Source organism: Impatiens glandulifera, chromosome 9 (genome assembly GCF_907164915.1).
Source record: "Impatiens glandulifera chromosome 9, dImpGla2.1, whole genome shotgun sequence".
In the NCBI taxonomy this organism is placed as follows: Eukaryota; Viridiplantae; Streptophyta; class Magnoliopsida; order Ericales; family Balsaminaceae; genus Impatiens; species Impatiens glandulifera.
Genome location: NC_061870.1, coordinates 24,066,538 through 24,085,415, shown reverse-complemented (window position 1 = coordinate 24,085,415; position 18,878 = coordinate 24,066,538). Strand labels below are relative to the sequence as shown.

General features: G+C 27.3%; 3 protein-coding genes across 3 annotated transcripts; 2 read left to right on the top strand and 1 right to left on the bottom strand.

Annotated features, from left to right (window-relative positions):
* Positions 1-3,156: 3,156 nt before the first annotated feature.
* LOC124916576 (homeobox-leucine zipper protein HAT22-like) lies at positions 3,157-4,397 on the top strand. The gene is made up of 3 exons (XM_047457307.1): positions 3,157-3,596; positions 3,695-3,774; positions 3,859-4,397. Exons 1-3 carry the CDS (start codon positions 3,195-3,197, stop codon positions 4,151-4,153), a joined length of 777 nt encoding a protein of 258 aa, XP_047313263.1. The 5' UTR covers positions 3,157-3,194; the 3' UTR covers positions 4,154-4,397.
* Positions 4,398-7,802: 3,405 nt separating this feature from the next.
* LOC124916053 (EPIDERMAL PATTERNING FACTOR-like protein 2) lies at positions 7,803-8,592 on the top strand. The gene is made up of 3 exons (XM_047456788.1): positions 7,803-7,976; positions 8,053-8,093; positions 8,170-8,592. Exons 1-3 carry the CDS (start codon positions 7,868-7,870, stop codon positions 8,449-8,451), a joined length of 432 nt encoding a protein of 143 aa, XP_047312744.1. The 5' UTR covers positions 7,803-7,867; the 3' UTR covers positions 8,452-8,592.
* A 779-nt stretch (positions 8,593-9,371) lies between these two features.
* LOC124915178 (cytochrome c oxidase subunit 6a, mitochondrial-like) lies at positions 9,372-11,524 on the bottom strand. Its single transcript, XM_047455847.1, has 4 exons — positions 11,357-11,524; positions 10,371-10,477; positions 10,066-10,108; positions 9,372-9,587 (listed from the first exon to the last, which is right to left on the bottom strand). The coding sequence occupies exons 1-4, from the start codon at positions 11,457-11,459 to the stop codon at positions 9,553-9,555; spliced, it is 288 nt and encodes a 95-aa protein (XP_047311803.1). The 5' UTR covers positions 11,460-11,524; the 3' UTR covers positions 9,372-9,552.
* Positions 11,525-18,878: the final 7,354 nt, after the last annotated feature.

Genomic DNA, 18,878 nt, shown 5'->3' with positions numbered 1-18,878 from the left:
GGGTTTAATTTATTTTATCATTGTAATTTATTAAAACTATATATTATATCATGTTTAAATTGTGACCTAACTCCCTTATTTAATAATCTGTATAGACGACAATGCATTATTGAATGTGCCAACAAAAATTTATTATAGTACGCATGGAATAAGTGGGACCCGTATGAAATTTCAAGCAATGATTTTAAATGGATTTTTGTCTCATCAATTACTTATTTCTTTATTGAAAACCATATGATCTGATCATTGCTCTTTTGAACCCAACTTTACAATATTAAATTTATTTTCTCACCTTATCTATATATATAATGATGCTTAATTTTTAAAGTGTTCGGATTGCCGGGTCGAGAGCTGTGGTTAATTTGGATACTTGGGTCGGATTGTGGGTTGACCCGTTTTTAAATTTAAAACGATTAAAAATAAAATTAAAAATGCTAGAGGTATGTTTCGAACTTGCAACCTAATAAAACAAGTACAACTCTTTAACCAACTAGGCTACAAAGACTTTATATTTTAAATTCAACACCAAATTTGATAAACGCGGGACGTTTTAATATTAATATAAATTCAACTTTTTAACTAACTAATCTATATATATAATGATGCTTAATTTTTAAAGTGTTCGGATTGCCGGGTCGAGAACTGTGGTTAATTTGGATACTTGGGTCGGATTGTGGGTTGACCCGTTTTTAAATTTAAAAGGGTTAAAAATAAAATTAAAAATGTTAGAGGTATGTTTCGAACTTGCAACTTAACAAAACAAGTACAACTCTTTAACCAACTAGGCTACAAAAACTCTATATTTTAAAATCAACACCAAATTTGATAAACGCGGGACCTTTTAATATTAATATAAGTTCAACTTTTTAACTAACTAATATATAATGATGTTGAGTAAATGAATACTTGGGTCGGATTGTGGGTTGACCTACCCATAAACTTAAAACGGTTAAAAATAAAATAAAAAATATTATCCGTAATTTTTTTTTACAGTTTTTATATTATTACTCGTGCAAATGCACAGGCTAAATGATAGTTATATATGAATTTACAAATTAAAATTAAAAAAATCATATTAAGGCCTTGTTTGGTTCATATATATTCTTTGGTGAATAATAAGATCAAACAAGCCTGCAATATTAGGTCAATGGGATCGAGTAAATAGTGAAATATATAGAGGAAGGGTTAATGGGTGTCGATAAGGCAAAAGATATTTATGTGTTTGTGCTTCCTTTTGCCATGTGAATCCACGTAGGTAATTTTTTTTTTTTTTTAGAGATTTCTTGCTTGCCATCATCATGGAGATAAGTGTAGTAGTGGGTTCAATCGCAAATTAAACTATACAAGATAAAATTTAAGGTCGGTTTGTTTTTAAGGAAAAAAACACCTTGATTGATAGACTTTTTATTTTTAATTTATTTATATATTAAATACGAGATTAACTATATATAGTATGTTGACTTTCAATGAATTGTGTATTTCATATAATTTCCTTTTTGAAAAAGTGTATAGAAAAATAGTGGAAGTTATGAATGTCACACACTAGGACATATAAATGGATCCGTTTGAGTAAGTACTTGTACTTAAGAACAAAAAGCAAAAATAATAACATAAAGATGATTAATCAAATGATCAATAAATATTTTTTAAAAGAATGAAACAATTTTGTTAACCCATGTTATATATACATTTTGATATTGACCCTACTAATGAATTAACATTTGAGTTAAAATGAGATATGTATTAAAATCAAAATTTAGTTGGTCTATCACAAATTTATAAAAACATACTATTTCTAGATGTCCTTTGAGTAAATGCAGACTGAAATATGAGCTTTCTCTTCATTTTTTTTTAAATTCAAACTCTTAACATGTGAGACTATGCTTTCGCATTTATTTGGGATTGACTATATTTAGAATAGTTCATGACCTAACTATTCTATAAGGTGAAACAATAACTAATCCCTAATAGTTTAAATGTAAACAACTTAAAATTGTATTAACACTATAATTTTAGTCACACTAATGAATTGTAATAATTTTATGAATATAATTTATTATGATAATTCAAGTGACAAAATCTTGCATAAAACTTCATGTTTTATTAATATTAAGAACGTTTTTAAGTTAAAGTTGGATCGTGATATGTTAAATTATGTTAATTCTAAATTAAAATGGTTAATACTCATCACCATAATTTTGTAAGTTTATTTGATGGGGGCATGTTTTTGTATCTCAAATTATTTTATCAAATTAGTTTTTCTTGTATGTTCATTTTTTTATTTTGTTTTTATTTAAGAAGACATGACTTGTTTGTTCGATCTAGATTATTTAAATAATTAAAACTAATTAAACATTATTTTACTTTAACGGACAAATAATTTAATTTATTAACCAAAATACCCTTTATATTAAATTATTATTATATATTAATATTTTTTTGTAAGTCTTTAAATAAAAATAAAAAAATCCTCAAAATCATACATCATTACCATTTTTCTATTTTCAATTTTTTTAACATACCCAAATCTCGCATAATATCCTACACTTCATTTAAAAAAGTTTTTAATTCACATGTAAATAAAAAAAATATTTTAGATATATACTTTAAAATTTGTTTATGACAAAATAACAATTTCTAAAGAATAATTTTCTTTTAAAAAAATATATATATTATTGACACAATAAATCACAAAAACAATCCTTTTTATTTTAAAAAATATATTATTGCACATTTTTGGGGGTTCAAATTACACATGTTTTTTTTTTCTTTAAATTGTGTCAATCAATTTCTATTGGAAGATATCAATTCCGCAATATATATATATACTTTTGTAATTAGAAATCAATTTATATATATTTATTTCCAAAAATAAATAATAAAAAAAAATATATATATATATATATATATATGAGGAGGGATAGAGTGAGGGAATTTAGTGAGAGAATTTGGTGAGGGAATGACGTGACATCACCCTCTTGAAAAATGTGAAAGTGAGAGGAAAAAGAGAAAAAAAGAAATTATTTTATTTTTTCAGCGAATAAATTATGTCACGTCATTCCTGACCAAATTCCCTTACCTAATCATTTCTTATATATATATATTATATATATAGAGAGGTTGATTGTCACCAAATTATCTCGGACCTAATTAAATCCAAACAACTAAAAAAACTTCTCTCTTTCTCTCTCTAAATGGGTTTGGATGACACAGGCTTGAATTTAGGACTAGGATTTGCTGTTCCGCCGCCGGCTGCGGCGGCTGCGTTTGGTAGGAAGACGGCTGCGGCGGCGTCAAGTTTGGAGCCGTCGCTAACTTTGGGGATTTCATCATCATCTGCAGGAGATGATCAAGAGTATTCTGGTCATGGATCTACCAAGATGTACGGACGACTTGATAGTCCCACGACGACGTCGTTTTCCAACGGTAGCTTGAACAGACCCAGTGATGATGATGATGGTGAAGAAGACGATATTATTATTATTAATAATAATAATATTAATAATAATAATAATTCAAGGAAGAAACTCAGGCTTAATCGAGACCAGTCTGCCCTTTTGGAGCAATGTTTTAAGCAACATAGCACTCTCAATCCAGTTAGTATTTATTTTCTTTTTATCTCCTTTTTAAAATAATTTTTATTTTCCATTTAATTGATTGAAATTTAAATCATTTTTATTTATTTGTTATGTAGAAGCAAAAACAGGAGCTTGCAAGAAAGTTAAATCTCAGACCTAGACAAGTAGAAGTTTGGTTTCAGAATAGAAGAGCCAGGTTTGAATATCAATATTAATAATTAATTTTCTATACTAAAACTTAATTATATTGATTATTGTTTTGATTAAAACAAATTAACAGGACAAAGCTTAAGCAAACAGAAATAAATTGTGAGTTTTTGAAGAAGTGTTGCGAAACTCTAACCGACGAAAACAGAAGACTACAAAAGGAACTTCATGAGCTCAAGTCACTTAAGTTGCCCGGTCTTTACATGCAACTGCCCGCTACCACACTTTCAATCTGCCCGGCATGCGAGAGGATCGGAACCGCTGTTGGCGAGGGTGAAGTCAAGGATTCCGATAAGAATATTAGTATGGTGGGATCGAAACCAACTCATTTGTATAATCCGATTGTTAATCCATCTACAGCTTGTTAATGAATTGATTGAAGTGAGTTAAGGTATATTATATATATTGTATGGATAGGCTAAGACTAAACTAACTTGATTTTAATTAAAATGTATTATTTCAATATATTGATAAGATGTAGCTAGAGTACTCTAATTAATTAAGTATCCTTTGATTATGTTGTAATTAGGGTTTGAGACAGTTTGAACTTGTAGTGCTTGTGGATGCTAAACATTGATATTTAATCTTGTTCATGATGTTGATATATATTTAAACTCCATTATCATTTTGATATCCATGAATATTAATTTTGATATATTAAACTTTTTTTGAGTATTTGTTATTTAACTTCTCATATAATGTTAATTACTTGATAAAGTAATTCAATGTTACAAAGTCACGTGTGTGTTTTATTGTACGAAAAAGAAGTTTCGTTATAAATTTTTGTGGTGATTTCGATGTTTTTCAATCTGATTTTTGGGGATCGTTCTTTCATTCTTTTTCTTTTTTTACTAATTTTATAGGACGAAAGGTAACCCAAAGAATGCACTTTTTTTAGAACATTTCTTTAAAAAAATGGTGGTAAGACTTCGTATAAATTCATAAAGACTCGTCGGTTTACAAGAATTGGTTGTGACCTAAAGAACGAAAAAAAATTCTAGAGAACAAAATTTTGAAAAGCAAAAAGGAAAACAATAGAAGTCCAAATGGGTCTAAAAAAACATATTTGATCATCATTATCTAATCATATCATGAAAATGATTCATCATCAAGGAAATAAAAATTCCTAGAAAATAGCTTTTAAATTAAACATCTATATATATATATAAAAAAGAACAAAGATAAAGAACATTAAAAAATGAATTCGTGAATACATGATGTTCTCAACCGATAATAAATTGTATTATTTAATAATCTTTATGCGGGTCCAAACAACATGTAACATTTAAACTAATAAATATGATGTTCCGTGCTAGATTGTATTACAATTTTTCAATACATAAACATCAACCCTTTTCTTATTATTAAAATCATTGAAAGGATGGATAAAAAGGAGTGTGGCATGTTGTTATTAAAAACTCATTGGATTCTTTCCAATGTCTTTAACTTATTGTGACTTTATAAAATTGAGTTGCGGTATGTATGGAATGTATTTGTTTTCTTATAATTGCAAGTGGAATGACATGTTGCTATTCCACTCATCATCATTCATGGCCAATAGGGTTGTTAAAACTAAAAAACAAACGTGTGATAAGGGGCATGAAGAAAAAGGCTACAATACATGAATTGGTCCACATGTATTTACCACCCAAACCCTAAAACCCTACACATACCAATGTTGTTTTTGCCTAACAAAATAATGGGTTGTGGTGAATACAATGATGATTGAGGAGATCATCATTGTCAACATTTTGTCCCTTCTAAAACCAACTTTTAGTATATATCAAATTGGGTTACAATTTACAATCAATTACTATAGCTATAGCCTATAGTTGAAAAGAAACATATTTTGAGTGGTTATTCTAATTTCATCACTATTGAGGATATCGTTCATCACACATGGACCACAATAAATGACGGTCGACAACAATGATGATCATTCATGATGCAATATAGTTTTTGTTAATGTGATTGATATTATAAATATTTTGATATTTCTTATGTAATAATTGTACAATTTTTTAAATATTAAAATTGTAGTTATAATTTAATAATTGAACACTATAATAATAAAAGTAGAAACTAGTTCTTTCAAAAAAAAAATATATATATATATATATATATATATATATATATATATATATATATATATATATATATATATATATATATATATATATATATATATATATATATATATATATATAAAGGTTATAATCCTTTTTAAGCATAGTAACAACAAGGATATCCCCAACTTTCTAAAGAGGTCTTGGGTTCAAGCCCGTCAGACGACAAATTATACGTCTGATTAAGTGTGTTTGCAGGCTATATTCTTAACTTTTTGTGATCACATTATAAATTATTTAATTAGTATAAAGTTGAACTCATCCCACTTAATCAAACTTTTTATGTTGTTTTGTTTTGAGAAATTGATATACTTTGCTAAATAAAAAAAACACAAATAAGTTAGATTTTGTGTTTTCCCTATTTACTTGAAGAGTTATTTTTTTCTTTCTTTAAACTAACTATTTTAATGAAATTAAATTAAATTATGAATATTAATTTAAATTTGAAATTGAATAAACAATATAAATTTGATTGAGTTTGGGGTTTAGGAAAGAGTTTTTTTGAGTTTTATCCCAAAAACCATTATTTGGTAAAAACTAGGATAAAACTGTTTTTAAAAATTGAAAACTAATTTATCTTTGAATTTAGAGGATATGGGGTATGTGAGAGAATGATGGTTTAAAAAGAGATGATAAAATTAGAGAATATTTTAGTGTTTAAATGATAAAATTATTTAATTTAATAGTTGATAAGATGTTTGGATTTCGGGATAAAAATGGGATGTTATCCAAAAAAACCTTTTTCATCCAAAACAAGCTCTTGGAGATCACAATTCACATTATTAAAATAGGCCAATATTTTCTTCTAGGCCCATTCTAGCAGTCCATCATTGTTATAGTTTAGGCCCTCTTTAGATGAAGTAATTAAAGCATTCACTTTGGGCTATATAGCCCATGGACTACTACGACATACAATATATATCCCATTTGTTGAAACCAAACCCAAAATGTAAAAAATAAAATAATTTAAAAATTAAAGAATTGAAATGAATTAAATTTTATAAAGCTTTAATCTTTAAAATCTTTTGATATCTTGGAGTACAAGAGACTCTGCTTTAATTTCTTTCCGAATAAGTTTGTTCTGATTTAAAAGATTTGAGTTTTTGATACACCAATAAAATCTGTACTAATTTATTTATTTAATTTTGATAAAAAAAATAAAAAATCATTATTCTAGAGAGAAAGAGAAGATATGGCGTGAAGGGTTGGATGATGTCATGAAATAATAATAAATCTGCAGCTGAAAAAGTGAAAACCAACTCCAGCAAGCAATATTACCCAAATCCCAACCCACCTCCTACGTCACTGTGTGAGAGAGACAGACATAGATACAAACAAACTTTCTCTCACACACACACTTGTTTTATTGTTATTGTTACTGTACCTACTACTACTCTATAGCATGTAGCTACTGTGTTATTAGATCATGTCCCGTTAAGAAAGAAAGAATGAGCCTTTTTTAGGATTATTTGAAAATCAAATACACAAGATCATTTTATCAAGGTTTAGGTAATAAGAATTATTTGAAAATAATCCAAATCAAATCATTGGTGTGTGTTAATAGAGCTTGTTTAATGTTGGGTTTTGTATGGTTTAGGTTATTGGTTTTGTATGTTGGGTTGTGGGTTTTTGTTATTGAGCATTTTATTTTTTATTTTGTCTTTTTCTTGGTAGTGTGATTAAAAATGAATTAGAATCATGAAAATAGAGAATCATACTTTTTTCATATTATTATTTTAAAAAAGTTTGGAAAGGTGATGATTATAACGTAATGTACGTCTTTTATATACTGTCAATGAAATGAATAAAATCCTTGTTGTTTGGGATTCATCCTTCTTTCTTCTTCTTCACAATTGATTATTTTCTCTCTCTATCTCTTCACTCTTCACTCATCCATTATAGTTTGACTTTGAACCAGAAAATCACCATTGTTGGAGCTTCTTCACTTTTCCTGAAATGGGTTGTAATCGGAATTTGTTTTGCAGCCATCATTTTCACAAATTCACTATTTCCTTACTTTTCTTCATCATTTCAACCTCCACCCAATTCGTTTCCATTGCTGATGGTAATGTTCAATTCAGTTTTCTCTATCAATTCATATATGTATAAAGACTGTAATTTTGTTCTTTTAATTCATGAAGGTAGAAAGACGACGACTTTCAGACCGGATGTTCAAATTCAGGTATTTTCTCATTTTTCCATTATCTGACAAGTGACAAGGATGTTTGTTAATAATGGGGGTGTTTGAAAAATTACAGAGGAGAGATCAGGAAGAAAAAGTGATGAATTTGAGAGCACAGATTGGGTCTAGCCCACCTAAATGTGAACGGAGATGTAGATCTTGTGGGCATTGTGAAGCGATTCAAGTGCCGATGAATCCACAGATAAGGAAAAGCTTAATCAATGGAGTTTCGATTTCAATGTCTAGAATTGCATATGACAGAGGAGGAGGAGGAGGAAGAGGTGATGAAGATGATGGGTCTAACTATAAACCAATGAGTTGGAAATGTAAATGTGGCGACTTCATCTTCAACCCATGATATATGAATGATCTATCCATCTATATACACTAACCCCAACTTTATTACTCTCTTTTCTAAATATGTAAATGAATGAATGAAATCATCTCTTTCTGAAATTTTTGATATTTAATCTATAAACTGTCATTGAAATTTCTGATTTTGAATTAGATTGTATAGGGGGTGTTGTAGTAGCATTTGATCAAGGGTGTCATTACTGTCCAATTCATTTATTATATAAAACAAGGACAGCTTTGGGCTTGTTTTGATCTTGGATGTTTGGAATAATTCATTCTATATTTGTTTTTGTTTTTTTACGTTATTTTACTTATTCTATGAATCCGAAGCAATGTCCATCTTTTTAGATTCCAGACCTACCGTTGGAGGCCGATTCGGATAAAAGACATTGTCAAGTAAGGCGGAACATAGATTCCAGACCTACCGTTGGAGGCCGATTCGGGTAAAAGACATTGTCAAGTAAGGCGGAACATATGTTGAACATATGTTAAAAGATAACACAGGTGTGCTAAGATGAACTCTAAGGCGGCACATATGTTAAAAAAGATAACACAAGTGTCGTGAGGTGAACTCATCGAGAACAGAAAAATACCAAAAATATGTAATCTATAATAATAGAAAGCTGGGGAAGAGTTGAAATTCTACCATACCATTTTAAACCAAGAAGTTAAGGCTTAAGACCATCCCAAAACATCAACTTAAGATGTTCATAAATTTAACCTAAATTCTTTAGTCAAGATTAGTTTGATTTTAATTTAATTTGTCCTAGATGAGTGTGCAAATGAGCATGAAAGAGATCTCTTGAAATACATATTTACAATGCAAGAATGAAAAAACCCTACATTGATTATCACAATCTGAAGAATTTGCAAATATTTAGCTTATCAAAGATTCAAAGTAATATTGATGAAGAAACAATAGTCCTCAATATAATAATATCAAGATTAAATCTTATTTCTTCCATAAGCTTGGTTTAGTGCTTGAGTTTTACAAGAAATGGAAATGAAAAACAAACACCCACAAATATATGTAAAGGTTTTTCTCCCTAACAAAGCCAAATGCTGCAGAGATAAAAGCATTCTCCGAAGATAACTTCAAAGATGATCAATGGTGTTTCCTCTCGAAAAGGCCATCGGGTCCTGCACATTTTCACAAGTTAACAACTATAAACACATAATCATTGTTAATCAAGATGCTCCTTCATATATCACCTAACAATAAAGGTTTTCAATAATGCCAAAAGAATTAAAAAAAAAAAAGTGTTTAACCAAGTAAAGTAATTCAAAACTAACAATATTTTTTAATTTGAGCTTAATCTACATAATTAAGTGTTTAAATGAAGTGATAAGTTAGTTATCAAACACTGCATTAAGCCTAACCCAAAAACTACACAACCAAGTATTTGCCCATTAGGGCGCGGAAAAGCATCACAAGAGTAATCACAACACTGAAATGCAGACTGAACATATAGTTAAAATAAAAACTATGGCTAACAATTTTCTAGTTTGAGAACTAAGAAAGTGGAACCCAACATTCCATGTGATGAATTTACACAAAAATAAGATTACTTAACCAGAGTACTAAATATAACCAAAAAGAATTCAGTGAGACACATACCCCATGGAAACTCCTTGTTGCGGATGTGCATATGTGCGTATTTCTGCATCCAAATGTAAGGTCAGTGAGAAAATCGAACACTATTAAAAACATTACAGCAACATTTATAATACATTATCCCCTAGATTATGGATTGTAGATTTTATAAAAAAAATTAAAATTTAAGATCAAAAGAATATTATTTTATACATATGGTATTGGATTTACATCCCCTTACTGCTCTTACCAAATAAACTCTTAACTCAACATAGGAATACAAGTTTAAGAAGTCAATCAAGAGGATTTTTTTTTAAAGAAAAGCATACAGGAGCTTCATCATAGTGTGGGTGCTCCTTCGAGAGGTTATAGATAGCAAAGATGGTGCAAGAGCCAGCTGCAACATAAGAAATCTTCTCCCATTTTGCAGCTTCACCTGAGATAAAACAAGCAGTGGTTTAATATCTCCGCCATTCATTGAGTGGTTACATGCCGTATCTTCATAACAAAATAACAATCTTTGCTAACTTAAATTTTAGAATTTCGAAATTTTGTATACAAACCCATCCTTCTTACTTATCTTCTAAAACAACCATGAGAATTAAACATTCTTAAATAATTCATATTGTACTTGATATAAAGTATTTACTCATCTTCCATCTGACAATTCAAACTGCATTTCTTCTTCTTTGAAGAGCATATTATGCACCATACTGAACCAGAACTCCTTGTGATAAACATGACTTATCTTGTAAAGCTTGTTTAGCAATGCACATGACTTATTTTGAAATATATGTAAAAAAAGGCTCATTTAAATCAGTCTCTTTAGCATAAACAATATAAACCCTAAATTGGTTGACCCATTCAAACTAGTGCCTTTATAGTGAATTGTGGACTTTTGGGTAGAGTCATAACAGACTACATACAATTACATGTTATTCATGATGTTTAGATTTTATATGATTCATGAAAAAAAGATGGTTTTAAATGAAATTGAATCCGGACCACTACATAGTTGCTATGAATCGAATCAGATAGAAGAATGGGTCAAAATAAACTGGATTGATCCATTTTTCCCAGGTCTTATCTCTTATTGTATCAGACTACAAGGGTAAGAAAAACAACAAATGAAGAGACTCTCTAAACCTAAATTACGAAACATTTCAGCTACAAATCTAACAAGACCCTGAATTTATACAACAAGTGAAGGCGTGATATAGATTGAAACCCATCAGAGGGATCATATGATAGATGATGTTGGCAAACTAAAACATCCAGATCGAAAAATGAGTAAACGGACAGAAAGAGATCTTACGGGCATCGTCATGATGGGCAGATGAAGAAAAATTCCTCTTGGAAGCCGGAGCCCTAGCTCGAACAGCACCGCGGATAGCAGATCTCACAATCGCCGACGCCATTTTCTGAATTTCTCTCTCTCTTTCTTTTCTCTCTCAAGACCAGTCGGGCGAATAGGAGGAGGAAATAGGGATGATCGATTCAGGGGAGGATGTCACGTGCAATCCACATGTTAGCCTGCTTTGGGCTTGTTTGGACCGCCTGGTTTCATAATGGGCCTAATTTGTCTAACCGGTAGTTGGCGGCCTGGATATTTTAGTGGGCCTTTGTTTCTTTTCTGAAACGATCTGGCCTAACCCATAAACACCTGTCAATAGCCCATAACCTGCCAAACCGTTCATAAAAAACTATTTAGCAAGACAAGTACGTTCTCAAGAGTGGTGCAATATAAGGCGATATAATACATCAACGAGTGTGTCGTGAAGAAGCTTATTATTCGTTACTCGATTCTTTAGAATATAATAACAACGGTGGAATTCAAAATAAGCATCATTGTCTGTTGTAAAATTAGAAGAAAAAAAAATTAACGAGATTCTTAGTCATTTTCGAAAACATGAAACATATTTAGTAAGTGTAAAAGACGAGAATGTGATGTAGATAACAAATCAAATTATATTTATACTTTATAGACACGATTAATTAAATATCATTTTTCATAAATAAACTATATATTATAATTTAGTTAAATTATTTTTTAAAAGGAAGATGGATATAATATATTTGTATTGGATAATTAGATATTCAAGAGTTTAACTGTAATTAATTTAAAATATTTGTTTTACTTTTAATTTAATTTATTTGTATAAAATAATAATAAAAATAAGGTATTACTTTTATGGCCATATGCCCATTCTCAATCGGAAGATTTGGCCCATTAACTCACCAATAAGCCTACATTCGAATTTCTTTAAAAAATGGCTTGGTTGTTTGACAACATAATATAATAAAAGATCATCTTATTTATTTACAATTCAATCCATAAATTCATGAACTAAAATACATTATATTTTTCATATAAAAAAAATTATTATTATATATTAATATCTTTATTTTTTTTATAAAAACTTTATTTTCTCAAATTCAACACTAATTAATAATTTTTTTTAAATAATTCAAAGTTTATTCAAATAAATTTATACCGAACTAGCTCATATATAGTCTTCCATAGTCTTATCTTCTTCTTTGAGAGAGATGAAGATACTAGGGGGGAGATTATAGCTATACAAATACCTACATGGTTGAAATGGGTAATGAACGTGGATGGTCATTAGAGTCAGTCCCGAGTTTTGATATCCCATCCTAATAAGAAAAAAAATGAATTTTTTTGTGTTGTTTTATGTCTAATTTAAAAAATTGATAAAAAAAAAATTTTTTTTATTGAAATTTAAACTTATAATCAAATAAAAATTTAAAATTCATATATTCAACCACTAAGTTACAACATTTTATGTTCAAAAATTATATGTTTTTTTAAATATCTTATATGTTTTATTAAATGGATTTTTCAGTGGAGTGAACTGCCTTAGCCCCCGAGGTTTGTTGGGCTTACTAACGACAGCAATATGATAATGTTATATCCCTAAAATTATTTTTAAGAATCAAAAGAAAGAAGGATAAGTTATTATTATAATAAAATTCAATAATCTTTGTTTTATAATACCTTGCCTTTGATAGACAAATACCACTCTTTCTTCTTTCAAATTATAGGATTAAAGGTAAATGAAGTGGGAATAATATCATGGTGAGAGCTAGCATTGGGATGCCATAAGGAAGATTGAGAAAAATAGTGGGAATACAATAAAGCAATGAACTTTATAGAGTTAGTAGGATCCATATATGAAGACTATGTAATAGTACTACTTATTGCTTCTTTATTGGGTTAAAAAGTAAAAAACATCCATCAATGGAGAGGGGTTTAAAATTGTTCATTCTTCTTCTCTCTTTTGAATTAACATTTGACTAAAATGATTGAGGTCACGTGTGCACTTTAATTATTAATCCTAATTCATAAATTCTTTCTTAATAGATAAATGGCTATGGGTAACTATTACTGGTATAGTTGGGTTAGTTTTATGAAATTAAAAAAATGTTTAAATTTAAAAGAGAAATTGATAATAAATTTGTTTAAAAAAAATAGTAAAGATTTTCACTATTCATAAATGATGTTGTTAACAAATTATGAAAATGAGCCACGGCCGAGAAGACACATATTTGTCTTCATTATTACTCTATTTTTTCTATTAGAAACTTATTTTTTTTTTAATACTATTTATTTATAAATTTATAATTAATATTTTATATACAGTCACTTACTAAATTACTGTTTTCTTAATTAATATATAGTTTAACTATACTAGAAGAAGTTTTCACCCTACAATTTATTTTAGTTTAATTTTTCTGTACTTTAATATTTTTGTTTAGTGGTTCTCTTAAAATAAAATATTTGTATGCAATTTTTTTTTTTTGGTAAATGAAGTAGATAAATTTCTCAATAAATTGAATATGAGAGGTTGGTGTACTCTTAAGTGATAAGGTATTATAATAACATATTTCAAGGTAATAAATAATAATTAACAAATTTAAAAAAATTATACTAAAAATTGAAATTCTTGAGTTTCATGTAACTAAATTACACTATAAATATGAAAGTTGTAATCAAACTAGCCCGTATTAGGTATAACAAATATATATATATATTTTATATATATATTTATTTTAGGAACATGAAAAGAAAGTCACACAAATATTGTGGGTTACTTTTTAATTTGACCCTACAAATTAAACAAAATGAATGAAATAAATAAAGTGTATTTTAAAAGTGTGGGTTACTTGTGAATCATTTTTACAGGCCCCGCAATTCAGTGTATTTTAGAAGATTTTGAAATATATACTTTTTTTTATTTCTTTCTTTTGTTTTTGTTAAAATATATAGATAAAAATCTCAAAAATATTATAAATCATTATATTTAAAAACAATATGATATGATACCAAATAAAAAAAAATTAAACTTATAATATATATATATATATATATATCACGATATAATTTGAATCATTACAAATAAATCAATTTAGATATATCATATAAAATTATTTTATATCAAACTAAAATAAAATTTAACTTTGACAATGTTCAATTAAAATACGGTTGTAATAATTAAAATATATTTTTTTTTTCAAGTAGACTGTTTAATTTTACTAATAAAAACTAAACTCCAAATTCTCATATATTCTAAAATTTTGGATCAATAACAAATAATAATATTCTAGTGGAAAAAAGTCTTGGCTAAGTAAATAGTTTTTAAAAAAAATACAAAATAAAATAAATTAACCACATGGTAAAAAAAAAAGAAAAAGTAATGGATAACTCTCTCTTGTCATTGTCATATTTGTGCCCTACCAACCCTGTTCAGGGATATTGCACATCACTGCAATACCACAATATTGCACTTCACTTTGTTAAGATTTTTTTTTTTTTTTTTACAAAAATGTTAAAATTGACATAGATAATTCAAAACAATTTGAAAGAAGATTAAATAGAATGTACAATTTACAGATGTTCAGAGAAATTGTTTTTTAGGTTGAGCAGTTGAAGTTTGTGAATGGAAAAGAGTAATATGATTTAAATTATTTCAATTGTTTAGATGTTTCTTTAAGGCTTAAGGTAATGTGATAATTTATGACAAATATTGTCATATTTTGTATTATTTTTTTTCCTGTTTTTCTACAATTTCCCAAAATATGAATTAATGAAATAATTTATCCATTAAACAAAATCATGTTTTCATTTTAATTTCATATCTATTTCTATGGCCTTATTTTCTTTAAAATTTTAATAATTCAAACAAAATTAATTTTCAATTAATCAATTCTCAATAATCACATCACTCATTTTATTAATCAAAATACTAAAATATTATCTATTTTTAATTATTATTTTTAATTTTATTTATATATATCAGTATACTTTAAGTCTTTTTATCAAAAATAATCATCACATCCTCAAAATCATCGACTATCATTATTTTCGTCTTCTATTTTTTTTTAAAAAACTCTAATCACAACAAAGCTTATATCTCGTATCCCTTAAAAATAGTTGGACAACAAAATTGAAAAAAATCGAATAGAACCAATTAAAAAACAATTGAAATACTTATAAACAGCCAAATTGTAGTCGGTTCATAATTTCATTTACCGAACCCTAACGGGTTTGGTTGACGGTTTAAATAATAAACATTTATATTCTTTTAACCTGTTAGTAAAGGATAATCATGATGTTTTTTTTATTTAGGGTACAAATCTTGGAACACGCATATTTAATGTCTTTTTTTTCTCTCGTATATTTTTTTTTTAAGTTAAAAGAGTTGTTTTATCATCTAAAATTAAAATTTTATTATAAGATTCGATTAACTTTTCATTCTTTACTTTATTATATTATATATATTTGTTATTTTTAAACTGAAAAATCGACCGAATCGATTTTATAACTGATCAATTATCGAACCAAAATTTAATAGTCAAACAAAGATTTTGAAAAAACCGATATAACATCTAGAATGAATTTTCGGTGAAAAAACTAATTGAACCGAATCGTTTACTATGCTAAATTTGATTTAATGCAAGAGTTTTATTTTAAAACACTTGTGGAGGTGTTCCTTTGTCAATTGGGCCTTGTTTTTGTGGCTCTAGATTTTATTTTATTTTTGTCTTAATCTTCATCTTCTTCATTTGTAATTCTTTTTTGCTACTTATTGTCATTTGATCAATGAACAATAAAATATATTATATGCTTAAAAGGAAAATTAGTTATTAATCCAACATGTTAGCTAGGTAATTTAGAACATCAAAACTACTCATTTTTGTGTAAAATTTACTACTTCATTGTGAATAATCAAAAAAGTCTAACCTCAATTAAAATATGTAGTATGCTATGTAAAGAGGTAATTAAGAATCGAGTTTTAATCAAGTGGTCTTATTATCGAACAATGATATCACGATCACAGATCACTCCACCCCCTTTAGAATTGCTCCAACCGATTTCAAAAAAATGTTAATTCCCCACAAGTGGTCTTTGTAGGGTTCCATTTTCATTAGATTTAGATAGTGTTATAGATCAATATGAATATTCTGCATATCTTGTATGATTCAATCAAAATATTCCATTTACTTTACAATGGTAAAAGAAAAAGTTAAAAGAAAGATGCATGAATGCTAGGTAGCTGGCTATAACAACAAGGAAAGTAGATGGGTTGGGTGCATGTGATAGATAGTGTTTGAGAATTTCAATAAATTCATTGGGTTCATAAATCATAAATTAGCATGGTTTCATAAATTTATGTAAAAATATTTGACTATAACACAGGACCACTTTAAAGTTATTGGGACTCATTTATGTGCTTAATAAAACGTTGAAAATTGAACCTTTTTCACCTTAATTTATTCGGCTAATTAAAGCAATCTCTTTATTGCTACTTAATTATGAATTATTTGTCTTACTTTTTTATTACAAAGTACATCATTATTAAGATGGAAATATCAATATTAACTTTACTCTTTATTGTTGAAGATGTAAATTTAACTTTCTACAAGAAAATAGTTACTAGGTATTTTACCTTGGTTAAATAGTTTTTTTTTTGTCCCCGTTTCAACTCAAAACGTTCTCATATGGAATCAAATTCGTTACCTAGTTGGAATTCCTTTTCTAAAAACTTCAAATATGTAAGCCAAAATTAAATTTATAATATTCTATTTCACCAGTAAAACTAAAGAACTCATTAACAAATGTAGTGAATTATATAAATATATTATGATGTAAACAATTTGGTTGGTTATTTTACTGAAAATTCATCTCTAACAATTGACATTGGTGTTTTTAATCTTTTAACTATCGATTTGATGAGTTATAACTCGTAAGACTGTTTTTAATCGTTAAAAACTTTAACAAACTAAATTATTTAGACAATAGTTTTTTTATAATATATATCAACATCTTTGTTTGTGACAATTCCATTTTGAAAAGTTGTTTGTCATTTTTTGGGCACCATTTTTAATCTCCCACCCACTTCTATTTATTCGAATAATTTGTGATTTCCTTTTACATTTTTTATTAATTAATTATAAAAAATATCTCACCCCAAATCAATTATATAACAATTATTTATGTCCTTTAAGCTTTACAAGATATGACAATTAATAGGGATTGTTTTTGTCAATATAGTGGATAATTTCTTTTCTTTTGTATACAAATAATAATAATATAAATTATTTCTAAATAATTAGGTATAAGAAAACTATATTATGACCATTTTGACAAAAGAGGAAAATGAATCTATTATAAAAATGACCATTTTGACATAAGAAATGAAAATGAATCTTATTGTAAAATAGATTTATTTGAAACAAAATTAAGTACAATTATATGGAAGGTGTAACAGTTTAAAGCTGTTGTGATTTTGACAAGAGACAACAATGCTACGCCAATATCACTAGAGAAATCTATATTGGACCCATTAATCACATGTCACAAAAATAATATTTGCTTATTTGAAAATAATTTCATTTTTTTTATTTCGATCACTTTTCAATAAAATAATAAAATAAATTCAATCAAGATCTCAAATTACCCTTATTTTAACATAATTCAAATAATCCATTTTTTAATTATACAAAAGATTCATTTTTGAAGTTCATTTAGGAGAGTGGTGATGATCCTAAATTATAACACTAATCATTTAAAATATAAATAATGTCGGTATGCTAATTACTTTTAGAGACAACATAATCAATTAATAATCAAATATATAAATTATTATATACTATTTATTTTGAAATTTTGGATTGTTGTATGTTGTTCATATTGATATATGGATTAGAAATTTAGAGTACTAAAATTCATAATGTCACATATTCTATTGTCCGGACTCTTTTGTCCCATTCCATCAAAATTATCAATAATACTTAATTGTAAGATTATTATAGATTGAGTTGTCACTTCTATATATTATTAACTTTTAAAATATATTATATTTTGGTTCTTCTATTTGTTACAAAATAGTTGGCTAATACTAACATTATCTTAGAGGAATTAGGTCAATTTTAAATACCATATTCAAGTTCATATATACTTTGTACAATTTGTTTAAAAACTTGTACATATTACAAGTCGACTTTATTCACAACCTCGATTGACAGACGCGTTTAAGTTTATGTTATAATGTTTTGTTTTTTATGTTTCTAATTAAGAAAATCACAAAAAAGAATATAGTGTGTAAATGTGTATAATGGTTTTAAATTTAATTAAATCATTAGTGAATGATTCTCTTTCACATTGACTACATATAAGTGTTATATTACCTGTATTTTGGTATTAAAATAACCATTTATTTATTATAAAAGAAGGGTAATTAATAATAAAATATTAAGGTCAATCTTATCCTTGCATTTTAATTCCATTTCCACTAACATCTAAATTGACTCATTTG

Bases quoted from the DNA above. Each gene is read 5' to 3' on its own strand.
- LOC124916053 (XM_047456788.1), top strand. From the start codon at position 7,868: ATGGGTTGTAATCGGAATTTGTTTTGCAGCCATCATTTTCACAAATTC. The intron at 7,977-8,052 runs GTAATGTTCAAT...TAATTCATGAAG, and splicing joins ATTCGTTTCCATTGCTGATG to GTAGAAAGACGACGACTTTC. The intron at 8,094-8,169 runs GTATTTTCTCAT...GAAAAATTACAG, and splicing joins GACCGGATGTTCAAATTCAG to AGGAGAGATCAGGAAGAAAA.
- LOC124916576 (XM_047457307.1), top strand. From the start codon at position 3,195: ATGGGTTTGGATGACACAGGCTTGAATTTAGGACTAGGATTTGCTGTT. The intron at 3,597-3,694 runs GTTAGTATTTAT...TTTGTTATGTAG, and splicing joins AACATAGCACTCTCAATCCA to AAGCAAAAACAGGAGCTTGC. The intron at 3,775-3,858 runs GTTTGAATATCA...ACAAATTAACAG, and splicing joins TTTCAGAATAGAAGAGCCAG to GACAAAGCTTAAGCAAACAG.
- LOC124915178 (XM_047455847.1), bottom strand. From the start codon at position 11,459: ATGGCGTCGGCGATTGTGAGATCTGCTATCCGCGGTGCTGTTCGAGCT. The intron at 10,478-11,356 runs GTAAGATCTCTT...GTTTTATCTCAG, and splicing joins TGCCCATCATGACGATGCCC to GTGAAGCTGCAAAATGGGAG. The intron at 10,109-10,370 runs GTATGCTTTTCT...ATTTGGATGCAG, and splicing joins CACACTATGATGAAGCTCCT to AAATACGCACATATGCACAT.